Source organism: Leuciscus leuciscus, assembly GCF_965113295.1.
Source record: "Leuciscus leuciscus genome assembly, chromosome: 13".
NCBI classification, from domain to species: Eukaryota; Metazoa; Chordata; class Actinopteri; order Cypriniformes; family Leuciscidae; genus Leuciscus; species Leuciscus leuciscus.
The window spans coordinates 2,478,434-2,493,209 of record NC_138737.1 but is presented as its reverse complement, the minus strand read 5'-3'; the positions used below and the strand labels follow the sequence as shown (position 1 = coordinate 2,493,209).

Below are 14,776 nucleotides of genomic sequence, written 5' to 3'. Positions count from 1 at the left end.
AGTCATTAAAACGGCTTGTAAACAATGTCATGTAACGTCACATTTACCTCAGAAAAATACCCAAAATAATCTATATTGAATCGAATCGAAATCAAAATCGAATCGAATTGTAAGCTTGTGAATCGAAATCGAATTGAATTGTGAAATTTGTGTCAATATCCAGCCCTAGTACAAGTACACAAGTGCAGTATCGGGCCTGATACCGATACTGGTATTAGTGCATCCCAAATATAAACTATTGTGTTGGTATGATTTTTTTATGGTATTAGGTTTTCTATGTTCATAAATGTTAAAATTGTTATTTATTCCTGTGATCAAAGCTGAATTTTTACTCCAGTCTTCAGTGTCACATGATCCTTCAGAAATCATTCTAATATGATGATTTGCTGCTCGAGAAACATTTATGATTTGTGCGGTTTCATAATTTTGTGAAAATTTTGTAACATTATAAATGTCTTTACTGTCACTTTTGATCCATTTAATGCGTCCTTGCTGAATAAAAGTATTAATTTCTTTCTTTCAAAAAAGTAGTGTACCCAAAATAGAGTCTTTATCTCATGTGAGTGAACATCATTTTAAAAAGATTTCACAAAAGTACTATTCATTCTTCAGGCATAAATTGTTTTTGTGAACCTTTGAATGTTAAATTGCACCGTCTTAGTTCTATATATAAATGTACAGAAAGGAAAGATGTGGATGCTTTCACTCACCTTTGAATATGCTTTTCCTCCTTTGAGTTCCTGTAATGAAAACAGGAAGAGTGTGAAGTTCAGTGACGGGACAGTCAGACGCACTAAACGGCATCGATGTTTATCCCGACATACCTAAACACAACCTCACCCAAACACACTCTTCATAAGCAACACTTCAAGCTGACAACATGTGATGAAAACATTCGCCTTTAATTTTAGTTCCAACTCAAACTCGGCATGCTTTCCGGCCAAAAGCCACGCGGGAGTTAAGACCTCAAATTTAACCTCACTTTAACGAGACCAATCCTCGACGGGATTCATCTTACCTTCCTCACAGAGACGCGACACACACAGGGGTCCAGAACGCCCGTGTTGGGGTTGGCGCTCATTTTGCATACAAAGGAGAACCGCTTCCTCCAACGAACGGCGTTCTCGTGGACTTCTTCTCTGTGGGCGAGAGAACAAAGATTCAGGACTGTTATTTCAGACACATGCTCAAGTCGGATCCAGACTGAACGGAGATGATATGTTGATGTTGGTTGTGACATCGACTCTCTGCTAATGTTTCACGCTGTGGGTCTGTTTGTAATGGCTGGTCGTGTAGTAAAGGGTTCAAGGCCGTTTGCAACTGAAAACGATCCAGACCTTCAAAAGGCAAAGAACTTGGATCAATCAAACCTTATAGTATGCACATTTTAGAGTGGCCTTTTATTGTGGGCAGCCTAAGGCACACCTGTGCAATAATCATGCTGTCTAATCAGCATCTTGATATGCCACACCTGTGATGTGGATGGATTATCTCGGCAAAGGAGAAGTGCTCACTAACACAGATTTAGACAGATTTGCGAACAATATTTGAAAGATACAGGCCTTTTGTGTACATAGAAACAGTCTTGGATCTTTGAGTTCAGCTCATTAAAAATAGGGGCAAAAACAAAAGTGTTGCGTTTATCATTTTGTTCAGTGTATATTACATGTGGTCAATGATTGACACAACGCTGCCAGTTTCTGTTTCTACAAGTCATGCATCGAAATATAAAAATGTAACCGTTTACTTAATAATACATTTATCAAATTGACTTAATAATTAACATTCAAATAAAAGCCGAGTTGCATGAAGACATTTACATTGTACATAACGCAGTTTTTAAATCAGTTTTTATTGAAGTAATTATGTTTCTACTATACTATAAACATTTAAACAGTGGCTGTAATAAAAACTTGTTTTACATTATCCATTAAATACATATACATTAAATAATGAAGGCATCAATAACGTGCATTTAAGTACATTTTTTAGCTAACTAATGAGTTTATGGTCAAATGAATGTCTTTTCTGAGGTGTCTTTTCTTTTATGAATGTAACGTTAGGTGCTTGTTTTATTGACGTCTTTCCGCAGTTGAAACACTGACTGATCGATTGCATGAGACGCAATACATTTCATTTGTACTGTATCATTTAACATACCTTCTGATGTTTATTCATGATTATTACGTTATTTTCGACTCAGACTCGATTGGTTAAAGACTCAGACTCGTCTCGGACTTGAATAAGGTGGATTCGAACCCAACATTACAAATATACACACAAACACAAGCACAGAAACTCATGATTGTCTTTGAGAATGTAAAGAGAAACCATGAACAACCAGTATTGAATATTCATGAGCTTCTGACCATCTGCTATGCAAATATATGTCTAATAATATGATTCAGAAAACCGCAAAGGCAGCCTATCAGATGGCACTGAATTAGAAATGTTACATTAATGTTAACAGTATGCAATTTCCCAGCAACGTGTTCACACTAAACACATAGAAACAATGCCATGTAAATCCAAGTTTGAGTGGATTTGCAAGCAGCTGGACAACATAAACCTGCTGAATGATATTAAAACTGTATGTCATCATGGATTCGGTGAATATAAACACACATCTGAGTTTCAGGACAGAACCAGAGCAACAAAACGTTCAGAGAGCTGTAATGTGGCTTATCGCCAACGCCAGCATCTGTTCCTAATCCTTCTTCACACTCAACACACACACACACACACACACAAACACTCTCTCTCTCACACACACACTTCATACCGCACTAAGGAGTGGCATTAGTGTGTGACTAATGTTCATGTTTCATGGTCTGGGACTAAAACAAACTGCATACATGTTTGCTTACACTCATACATGTTTGCTTACACTCATACACGTTTGTCTAAATCAGGTCACACCACAAACTTTAAAGCAAATTAAACAGACTAACCCAAACCATGACCCTGTGCTCTGCTTGGGTCTCAGAGAGCCTGTGGCATTTAATATCTCAAACATACTTAAAAGCATTTTTATAAAACGTGTTTGTGCTGAAGAAACTACTTAACTGGAATAGAATAGCAAAACTAGTCACACTGGTGAAAATGTCCGAAACCACAGATGGATAACAGTTTTAATAATATCTGATAAATGGGTTTTATAAGGTCAGATCAACATAGTACAAGAATTCGAAGGGAAATTAGAGGTTAATTGTGTATAATAAATAAATAAATAAATAAATAAATATATATATACACACGTTTTATTGACAATTATATTATGATTAAACTTAATATTTTATATATTTTATAAAGAACACAAAATTACATTTGGAGAACAATACAACCATTATTAGATATTTTTTAATATTTAAGTTATATTTAAATATATATTGACAATATTAATAATTGTTATTGGCCTGAGAGAAATCAGTGTGTGTGTGTGTGTGTGTGTGTGTGTGTGAGTGTGAGTGTGAGTGTGTGTGAGAGAGAGAGAGAGAGAGAGAGAGAGAGAGAGAGAGAGAGAGAGAGAGAGAGAGAGAGAGAGAGAGAGAGAGAGAGAGAGAGTGTGTTTTTAAAAAAAAGTCATATTTGTAATACTTATTTTTCAAACTACTGTTCAAAAGTTTTGCAAATCTATAAGATTTTTTTTTTAGGGCTGCACGATTTGGGGGAAATGTCATATTGCGATTATTGAGGTCAATATTGCGTTTGCGATATAATAAACAAATGGTTTCATGAGTCAACTTGCTTGGTTCTCAAGGAAAATGCACACACAGATTAGTGATAATGCTGAAAAGTGTATTTCTCAACTCAAACTAGCAACAACAACTAAATGCACAGTGTTTTCAAATTAAAATAGTATTTTTTACAAAAATTAAATAATGACATCTTTGCATTACTGCAAACTTGTTATTGTTTCAATAGTACAATAGTATAAACAGGGTTCCCACACCTTGGTTAACTTTAAATTCAAGGACATTTCAAGGATTTTCCAGGTCCAATACCCTCAAATTCAAGGACTTATGTGGTGTCCAACAACAAACGTTGAGGTACCATCGTAGTAGTTTCGTGCGCTTGAACGTCATGGCAACGTACAACACAAAGTACTTCACGCAGGAAACACTTAACGTAACGCGTAAATCAAGCAAGCTAGTATGCATAAGCCACAAAGTGTTGGCAAAATATTCATATTATATAAAATACAAATAAAATGGGATTTTTTTCCAGAAAACGTCTTGCACAAAATAAATCAAGGACCTGTATCTATGTATGTTTTTGTTTTGTTTTCAGATTCACAAACTTTCAAGGATTTCAAGGACCCGTGGGAACCCTGTATAAAATAAATAGAACAATAAATAAGAACATTTGTATGCGCATGAAAATAAAATATTTTGAACATTCTGTCGAGACAAACAGGGACATTTAAGCAGATGCAACATATGCTTGGTATAAACTCAGTCTGTGGATCATTTTTGGTGTAAGTGTATTGTGATTATCAAAACATTTGGTAACTAAACAGTATTTTGTTAAGTTTAGTGACAACATGTTGCAATGTTTACATGGGCCAATGACTGGTTGGCTGCTGTTTTTATTATTGCTCGACACAAATTTCACGATTTCACTTCAAATCTTGTGATTCGATTCTGATCTTGATTCAACATCGATTAATTTGGATAAATATTAGGGACAGTAGAGATGCATGTACATTTTTCTCATAAAAAAAAAAACTCACTTAATGCTGTAAACATACAGAGAGCCCTGTCAGCTGGTATTATTATCAAAGGTTAAAAATAACAACTCAAATTAAATATAATGTGGGTTTTACTAGGCTATAATAACAACGTTACAATATTTTAATGATACAAGTAAAAATATAATAAATATTTAATATAGTGCACATATTTAGCAAAATACTCCTCTCTCCATATATAATTTGTCTAGCCAACTAACATGCTATCAAATGGCTTTCCAGAGGTAAATGTAACGTCATGTGACATTGTTCTCCAGCTGTTTTATTGACCTCTTTCCGCAGTTGAAAAACACTGATTTATCGATACGTATGATAAACATTTCACTGAAGACTGGAGTAATGATGCTGAAAATTCAGCTTTGATGGATTTTATATTCTCGTGGAAAACTGCTATTTTAAATTGTAATAATATTTATCTTTTTTTTTTATGTGTTCTTTTGACCAAATTAATGCAGGCTTGGTGAGCAGAAGGGGCATAAGAAAAATATTTACCTTACTTATAAACAATTTTTAGCATTGAAGATATAATCAAACACACACACACTGATTCCAAGAACCCTCACTGTCCGCAACAATATCTACTTATTATTTATGAAGCACCATTGAAACCGTCAATAAAGGCGTTCAGGGTCATCGGAGGGTTCAGCATTGTCCGGTTCTTCTGTTATCAGAGCCGGTGTGGTTTATTCTCCCCCTCCCAACCCGACACATTCCTTCACAACATTCCTGGGACCGTGGTACTTTGTTCAATCACTGTAGTAACTACAATCACCTCGTGTCCACAGTAACACTGACGGAACAGAGGAGGAAGGAGAAGAGTTTATAAGAGAAAGTAAAGCAACACCCTAGCAACCACCCACAACATATTGAGCACAATCACCACTTTTTAATGAATTACTGCTCTAAATCCCAATCATCAATGCAACCAGAAGCTGGACATCACATTTTCAAAGCAACAATCTTATAATAAATAGTCTCACAAACAACAACACAACAGGCTTTGTGCGTCCTTTCGTTTTCTCCTTTCATGCTCCCGGCTCGACTCTCTCCCACGCCGGCCAAAGGCAAACCCAATCAAGCGCTCCTGAATGGACCGATTGTTGGGAGACTCGGGACAATTTAGAGCGCACAAAAGATCCATGAGCGAGATTCATGTGGAATAAATATGCATTAGATGCTCGCCAGCCGGACTAGCACGAGGGAAGAGTTACAGGCAGGTGGGCAAGATTCACAAAGCCACGTTTACTGAACTCGTTGTTATTATCAGTAAATTATCAATGGCAAATAAAGACAAGATAATAAAAAGAATAAAAATATTTTAAGCCTAAACATTTGTACAACGTTTGTAATTTTTGCAATGTGTTTTTTTTATATTTGTACTGATCTCATAAATAATATATATATATACATTTCTGAATTTACACAAGCTTAATCCCCTTTTGTTTTTTAAATGTATATTTTTTTCATTTTACAAATATCATCTATGCATGAAATTTGTTTCTAGCTAACCTTCCTATAAAATATATGGGTAAAATTATCTTTTTCTCAGAACGGTGGTTAATTATATAAGAAAATAGCATATATACAGTATATATAAACACTACTGATCAAAAGTTTGGGGTCGATACGATTTTTAATGTTCTTTAACCCTCTGGGCGCCACGGTCGAGTTTACTCGACAAGATGCTGCACTGAATAAAACGGCCGATTTTGTCAAATAGGGTGTCAAATTTCGTTCGACCTCCCCTCCACTAGTTGGCAGACATGTCATACTTCATCCCCGACTCAAAAAAAAGTCATGCTTCTATACAAAATATTCGAGCTAGAGCGCATTGAATCAGTGCGAACAAAAGCGGAGCTAGTGTGCGAGTGAGCCATTTTATCAGAGCAATATTGTCAACGTCAGCGAGTATTTGCATTAGATTATTATTATTATTATTATCTAATGGCATCAATAAAGCTTACCCGCAATGAAGTGTTGGGTCTTCTATTCGCGGACCCTGATTCTGAAGGGGAATAACGTTATCTGCCTTCAGAAAATGACGGTGATTCTGAAAGTGAAAGTATAGCCCTACACCAAGCACAAACGGTGAATCCTTTGCCCAATATAACGTTAGATGGTCCTTTGCCCAATGTCAGTGGTGGGAACAATGTTTCCCGGGGTCGGAGTGTTCATCGCGAAGTTAGCAGGCGTGTTAGTGTTGTGGGGAACGAGGCGGCCGCGGGAGATTTTTACCGCGCTAGCCATGGTGCCTCTCCGCAATCGCGGCGACAGTATTGTGGTGGAGACTTTGTCTAATGCCACTGGGTATGTTAGACGAGGTCGAAGTATTCATAGGACAGTTAGGGGGCAACGTGGAGGCAGGGTGGAGAGTCGCAATGACAATGACAGTAGTCCGAGCTGTGCACACTCGGCGCGCGCGCGAGGCAGATCTGGCCGCGCCCGCGCTGCTGCTCGTAGCAGGAGAAGAGGCGATGTGACACGGGGCAGAGGGGCTATTATGCATAGTCTATCGCAAGACCACACCATGAAACACTACAAGAAATGTCACCTGGATGAATAGGGAGTCATTATCTCTACAGCAAAAGCCCTGCAACAATTGTTTTTGTCTGCCATTTATTACACTGTTGATTTACTATCTATTTCCCTGACCATTTAGTAGTGTACAATATGTGTTCTTTTTTGTGTGTTCATGTCCTTGTGATGTGTGCGTCTTTGTCAGCTAAAAAACAAAAAAACAACCAAATAAACATCAACAAAAACCATAAAAATTCTATAATCCAAGATGACCGCCACCATATGACGTCATAATATGCAAATTAGATGGGAAAATGTAATCCCTACATAAACTTTGGGTCATCCTTAATATTTCTCTAATTTACAGAAAGTCTCTATCTTTTATCACTTTTAAGATATAGCCTTTTGAAATTAAGATGTCAAAATCGAACGTTTTAGAAAAAAACATCTGGCGCCTAAAGGGTTAAAGAAACAAAAAAATACAGTAAAACAATGAAATATTATTACAATTTAAAATAACTGTTAACTTTGTGAATATATGTTAAAATGTAATTTATTCCTGTGATCAAATCTGCATTACTCCAGTCTTCAGTGTCACATGATCCTTCAGAAATCATTCTAATATGATGATTTGCTGCTCAAGAAACATTTAAGATTATTATCGATGTTGAAAACAGTTTATATGTTTGTAGAAACTGTGATACATTTTATTTTTCAGGATTCTTTGATGAATAGAAAGTTCAAAAGAACAGCATTTATTTGAAATAGAGTATTTTTGTAACATTATAAATATTTGTACTGTCACTTTTAACCAATTTAATGCATCTTTGCTGAATAAAAGTATTCATTTCTTTAATAAAAAATGTATAAAAAAAATTTTTAATGACCCCAACCTTTTGAAGAGTGTATATAAAAATGTGATCATCAAGGTGCATTCAAGTATGAAATGTATTTTTTGTATTAATGCATAGATCATAAAACAAAAGTGTTAGATGACTAAATCACGAAGCCTGCTGTCAGGGAAGGTAACACAAGATAACACCGCAAAAGCACTGAATATTCATCTACGCAAGACACAGTAACCCTGATTGTGCACGGTTTCTTTTAAGATGTAGCGTGCTGCACACTCGGGGGGGAAATCAGAATAGAAAACAAAAGAGAGAGGCTTCATTAAAGAGAGGAAACCCTGGAATAGGACAGATCCTCCCCCTGACCCGAAGCACACGGCCTCTCAGCAGCAGCAACACAATGCTCACGATGACCTCCTCGAGTTCAATAACAACACGAGTCGACTCACCCAAACCCACTTTACACTCACAGTACGACTGACATCTACCTCTTCCAGATCACAGCTCAACATGCGCTTTAAAGGGGTGAGTGAATATGATTTCACTTTTCTAACTTTAGTTAGTGTGTAGTGTTGCTGTTTGAGCATAAACAACATCTGCAAAGTTACAACGCTCAAAGTTCAAAGCAAAGGGAGATATTGCTTTTAAAGAGTAAAAGTAAAAATAGTCACTGTGTCAGATTACACGCGCACACACACACACACACTCTCGCTCGCGCACACACTCACTCGTGCACACACTCACTCGTGCACACACTCACTCACTCACTCACTCACACACTCACTCACTCACACACACTCACTCACACACTCACTCACACACTCACTCACACACTCACTCACACACTCACTCACACACTCACTCACACACTCACTCACACACTCACTCACACACTCACTCACACACACACTCACTCACACACACACGCTCACTCACACGCTCACTCACACGCTCACTCACACGCTCACTCACACACTCACTCACACACTCACTCACACACTCACTCACACACTCACTCACACACTCACTCACACACTCACTCACACACTCACTCACACACTCACTCACACACTCACTCACACACTCACTCACACACTCACTCACACACTCACTCACACACTCACTCACTCACACACTCACTCACACACTCACTCACACACACACTCACTCACACACACACGCTCACTCACACACTCACTCACACACTCACTCACACACTCACTCACACACTCACTCACACACTCACACACTCACTCACACACTCGCTAGCTCGCTCACACACACAATCACTCTTGACGCAACCCGTTGTGGAGGACCGGACAATTTTTTTAAACATGTTAGTCTTTTTATCGTGATGTTGTGAAGCATCGCAGACACGACGTCGGTTGTCGTCCACTATGACACACTATACGAGATGAAACGATTGAATCATGCGTCCCGACACCCGTTGTCGTTTACGAATCCCCACGACACCCTACGTCAAACGGATCGTGCCAAAACCGGGCTAAAATCGTGTAATCTGAACCAGGCATTAGAGGGGCACTTGTTGCACCCAACACTGGAAGAGTTAAAAGGCCATTTCCAAACAATCTGAAATCCGTCATTCTACAGTGAGGAAGTGCATCATCAGACTGAATGCACTCCGTCGCCGTGAGTCCTGTAGTTGTGAAAGCCTCTTCACAGTCTGTTTTTACAGATGATTCAGTCGAGCAGAAATGTGCTGCGCTGAAACCGGATTCTTATCTCCCATCCTGTGTGAGACCCTGACAGCGCTTGGACAAACATCCCGGAGCGGATCGCTCCAATCACACGGCCCGACGTCACCGCAGACCCTCCCGTACGATCTCCTAGCGGACACAGAGCCGCTGGATGACAGGATAAGAGGAGGTGAAACGTACAGAGGATTCGGCTTATTTCAGCTGTTGTTTAATACTCGGGTAAGATGTTTGATCAAAAAATTTAAATTAAAATCCAAATCAAATGCACGATAATAAAGCATCCAGCAGAAACTACAAAGAAAAAAGAAAGATTAAAATCAACGTATTATCCTTTTATTGTTTATTATCCTTATATCGTTATCTGTTACTGCCTATCATGTTCGATGCATCTGCTTAACTGAACACATGACATTAACTAAGCTAATAACATTATATATTACTGCCATATGGATATTACTTTGACACACTCATCTGGTAATAAAATACTTGCTAAATTGTAAAACTGAAACAAGCATTTTCTGTAAAGCTGCTTTGAGACGATAAGTGCTACAGATATACAAGATTAAGAGCATCTGTTTACATCAAGTTCAGACTTTTTTTATTATTATTATTATATAATTTTTATGTGCAAGAAGGAATGTAATTAGACAATACTACATAACCAAACCAGAACAGGCTTAAATTAAAGTTATAATGATTAAAAATAAATAAATAAATAAAACATAAAATAATAATAATAATATTAAAAATAAAAGGTTTAATACATGTAATAAAATATATTAATATTATTATGAATTTTTATTATTATTATTATGATTTTTTTATTTATTAAACCGATAAATCTATATGCAACAATCAACAAAGTCACTCCACTGCTGGACAATAGACATCATGAGCCTAACACATTTGCATATGCAAGAATAAAATATTGTCATGTCTGATGTTCATTAGAGCGCAAATCACCTCCAGCTTGTGAAGAGCATTGTGATGATTCTGAAAAACACTGTGAAAATGGCATTATATTTCTGATTACAAATGTATCTAATTCCATTTTCAACAAGGCAGGAAGCGATAGCCGATCAAAACAGGAAGTGATAGCCGGCGTGTCCAATAAATAAAGCGATCTTTCTCACTCTGTGCCAGCCTGAACCCGCTCGCCTCCAGGTCGGATGAGGAGGACCAGCTGTGTTCAGACATCCGACCGGACCCAGGCACCCGGGGCCAAATCAGATTCTGGAGAGGAAGTTCGATTAATAAAGTTCACTTCAATCCCATCAGGATCCTGCGTTTTGGTCGATCGATCACAAGCAGACGAGGAAGACACTGGTGTTTTAATCTCTCTTTTGTTTACTTTCTATCACTTCTGTCCTGATTTCTTCGAAGGGAGGGTCTATAGGCGGGTAAATGTACGGGCTTTTTCAGATCTTTCAATCTAATGGACGAAATATTCTCACGCAATTTACATATTAACATTTTCATGCTCTGTGTTGAGTATGGTTTCACTATTAATAAACATACATTTGCATAAAGCATCCATATTTGTCCATGCCCATGTTGATTAGAGAATTAAAAAGTATTATTTAGTACATTTAGAACTGATAAAAATGTGCGAATAAGTTGCAATTAATCACGAGTTCACTCATGACAATCATGCGATCAATCGTGATTAGATATATTTTAATCGATTGACAGCCCTACATTTTATTAATGATAATAAAAATAAAAAATCTAATAATAGTAGACATTCTGGGTGATTTTTTTAGGAGAGATTGAAATTGTAAACAAATAAATTATATTCATTTTTGCAAATAAAAATCATTATACACTAAAAATAAGAAATTCCTAATATTTTCTACTATTTTGCTTCATGTACTTTAACAAAAACTATTTTTGCAATGTGGAATTTGAGCCACAAGTCCAGGAAACAAAGTTCAATTTAATTTCAAGTCACATATTATGTAGACTAGAGACTTTTAATTTTTGCATAAAATTTGGTCCACATTTAGTCAAGTTTATGTTTTACCAAAAATATCTACTAGATGCATAAACGCAGATTGTTAGAAATACAATATATGAATCCAGCTCATTCTGCTTATGAACTGCCCAATTAAAAAGGAAGACACTATCTAAAAAAAAAATGTTAGACGGCTAATATTACAGATTTTAGGGGTGAGTAAATCAGATATAAATTTGTAAAACACAAAAACAGAATATATAGTTCTGTTGAGCACATCTTGATTGATTTCTACTAAGCAAGTCAAACAAAACAAATATCTTTTAGAGATTCAATTTCATGAACGAGTCAAACCTACAGTGACTAGCGCTTCCTCAGAAGAGTCATTTTTTAGCGTGTTAACATGAGTTTTCCAGCGGACTGACATGAACCTGCACAAAACAGCTGTCAATCAATCAGTCAATCAGATTGAAACAGGAGATTTCAGAAAAACACTTGCCATTATTGTGTATAATACACAAACTATAATACACAAACTATAATACACAAACTCAGCGCGGTCGGCTGAGGTTAAAACTATACGTTATCCATGAAACATGAATTAAATCAATATATATTGAATTAAAGGGGTGGTATAATGCCCTTTTCACAAGATGTAAAACAAGTCTCTGATGTCCCCAGAGTGTGTGTGTTTTAGCTCAAAATACCCCATAGATATTTTCATATAGCATGTTAAAATTGTCACTTTTTGAGGATGAGCAAAAACGCACCGTTTTGTGTCTGTCCCTTTAAATGCAAATGAGCTGCTGCTCCCGAAACAGGGGGCGGAGCTTCAACAGCTTGCACTCACACACACATGCACTGAAAATTTCAAAAACTTTTAGCCTTTTATGTTCAAACCGGAGTCAGACAATGATGGAGAGACTCAAGAAGAAGTGACAACATGTAGAAGCAACAGGACATTTCTGAATGTTAGTTGATGAATTTATGTGTAGTTATCTTCTAGTCATTAATTAGCATATTCTATCTTGATAATCTATAAATCGTGTTCAGGGGGCGGAGTTTATGTAAATTTTAGGGTTGGTGATGTCACTAACCCGGGAGGAATGTCGTGTAGTTCCTACCAGCCGTTTGTTGTAGTCCTTAAAAAAGTGATTACTTGAACTTTGCAACTGAGCATTATAACTTTGCAGATGTTGTTTATGCTCAAACAGCAGCATTACACACTAACTAAAGTTAAAAAAAGTGAAATCATATTCAACCACCCCTTTAAATCAATCAACCTCACACATGACTAACTAACCGTTCTGAACTGTATCTGAACCCTTTCATCTGTGTCAATCAATGAAGATCACATGTGACTTTTAACAAGCTGAGGTCAAAAGGTCACAGCACAACTATGAACAAGGCAGCTGCCTTTGCATGATTTACAAACCCAGTTGCATAACCGCAAAACTGGACGGAGAGAAAGTCCAAGACTGTATGTCACTGTTTCCAAAGAGCTCTTGTTCTGAGCAATCTGGATTTATATCTATCGGACATCGGGGAGTGAAACCTCCAAAACACGAACGATAAATCCAAACGGGTGATTACATAACGCAAGCCACACAAAGATGCTTACAGTTCAGAGCTGCAAGAACCAGTCGTAAAGGCCAGCGACTGACCCTTTGACCCGGCCAGCTGCTTACAGCATAAAAGCCACGTCTCTAATTACGAGCGCAAGCAAGAAATCCGCTTTGGAATCATGATAAGTCCATTTCGTGCTTGTTTGGTTGGTTTATGGCCTTCAAATATCATGCTTATGTTGCAGGATAGAAAGCAGATCATGTTTGTGAGGTTCAACGTTCAAATTTAATTGCAACAAGGGATTTCTCTTGCTCCCAAAGGGACTGAACCTTATCCAAAGCCTCTCATCCATGTTGTTTTGTGATGTTGGCCACTTCTCTGATGTTGCTGGTAAACAGCAGATTATCAGATGAGACGGACATGTCCTCTCTGTGTAGATGCTGTAATGAGGACAGACAAGAAACAAGAGAGAAGACCGATCTGAAAGCAGGACATGTGTGACCCTGGATCTCAAAACCAGTCACGAGTCGCACGGGGATATTAGTGGCAATAGCCAACAATATGGCTCAAAATTATCGATTTTTCTTTTATGCCAAAAATCATTAGGATATTCAGTAAAGATCATGTTCCATGAAGAAATTTTGTAAATTTCCTACTGTAAATATATAAAACATTTATGTTTGTGAGTGAATGCAGCACAATTGCGAACATAAATGTACAATTTTAAAGGAGATTTTCTTAATGTTTAGATTTTTTTTGGACCCTCAGATTCCAGATTTTCAAATAGTTGTATCTCGACCAAATATAGTCCTATCATAACAAACCATACATCAATTGAACACTTATTTATTCCGCTTTCATGTGATGTATAAATCTCAATTTCAGGGTCCAGGGTCACATATGTGCATGTATGATGCATACATTACTTCAATAGCTATTTTTTCATCTAGACTTATGTTTATGATTGGAATATTGCATAAAACATTGTTTCCATTCCGTGTTCATGAGAACAAAATTGCTACTTCGCTGTAATGTTCTTGCGTTCGGATGCTGGTGTTTGGGAACGCAATCGTGCCAGACGCTTCTGGAGGGAATTAAACCAAATCATTCTGATGACAGACTTTTGCTCAGGCGTTTCAGAGCCACCAAACCAACATCTGAGATGCTGTGATGCGATTGGTCCGATGGTTAGTTCAGTTATCCAATCACAGCCTCTGTTAAGGCAAAGTCACATGAGTGCGCATCGAAGGATTTATTTGGTGAATGTGTTTCCATCGTAGTTTCTTCTTATCAGTTAAAAACAGTGCACTAGTGTGTTATGCGCATTTTTAGAATTTATGCACATCTTGTTTTGGTTTTTTATACGATAACTGGAAAAAAAAAATAGGTGGATGGAAACATAGAGAACATGAAAACATGTCAG

At 37.2% G+C, this 14,776-nt stretch overlaps 1 protein-coding gene across 1 annotated transcript in view; it reads right to left on the bottom strand.

The window, feature by feature from the left end:
• eeig1a (estrogen-induced osteoclastogenesis regulator 1a) overlaps positions 1-14,776 on the bottom strand; it is a 32,279-nt gene that overhangs the window by 9,826 nt on the left and 7,677 nt on the right. Inside the window, exons 3-4 of the mRNA XM_082187882.1 lie at positions 1,019-1,139; positions 711-740 (exon numbers count right to left, since the gene is read on the bottom strand). Of these exons, the coding sequence (XP_082044008.1) occupies positions 711-740; positions 1,019-1,139 (151 nt within the window). The remainder of the gene's footprint in view (positions 1-710; positions 741-1,018; positions 1,140-14,776) is intronic.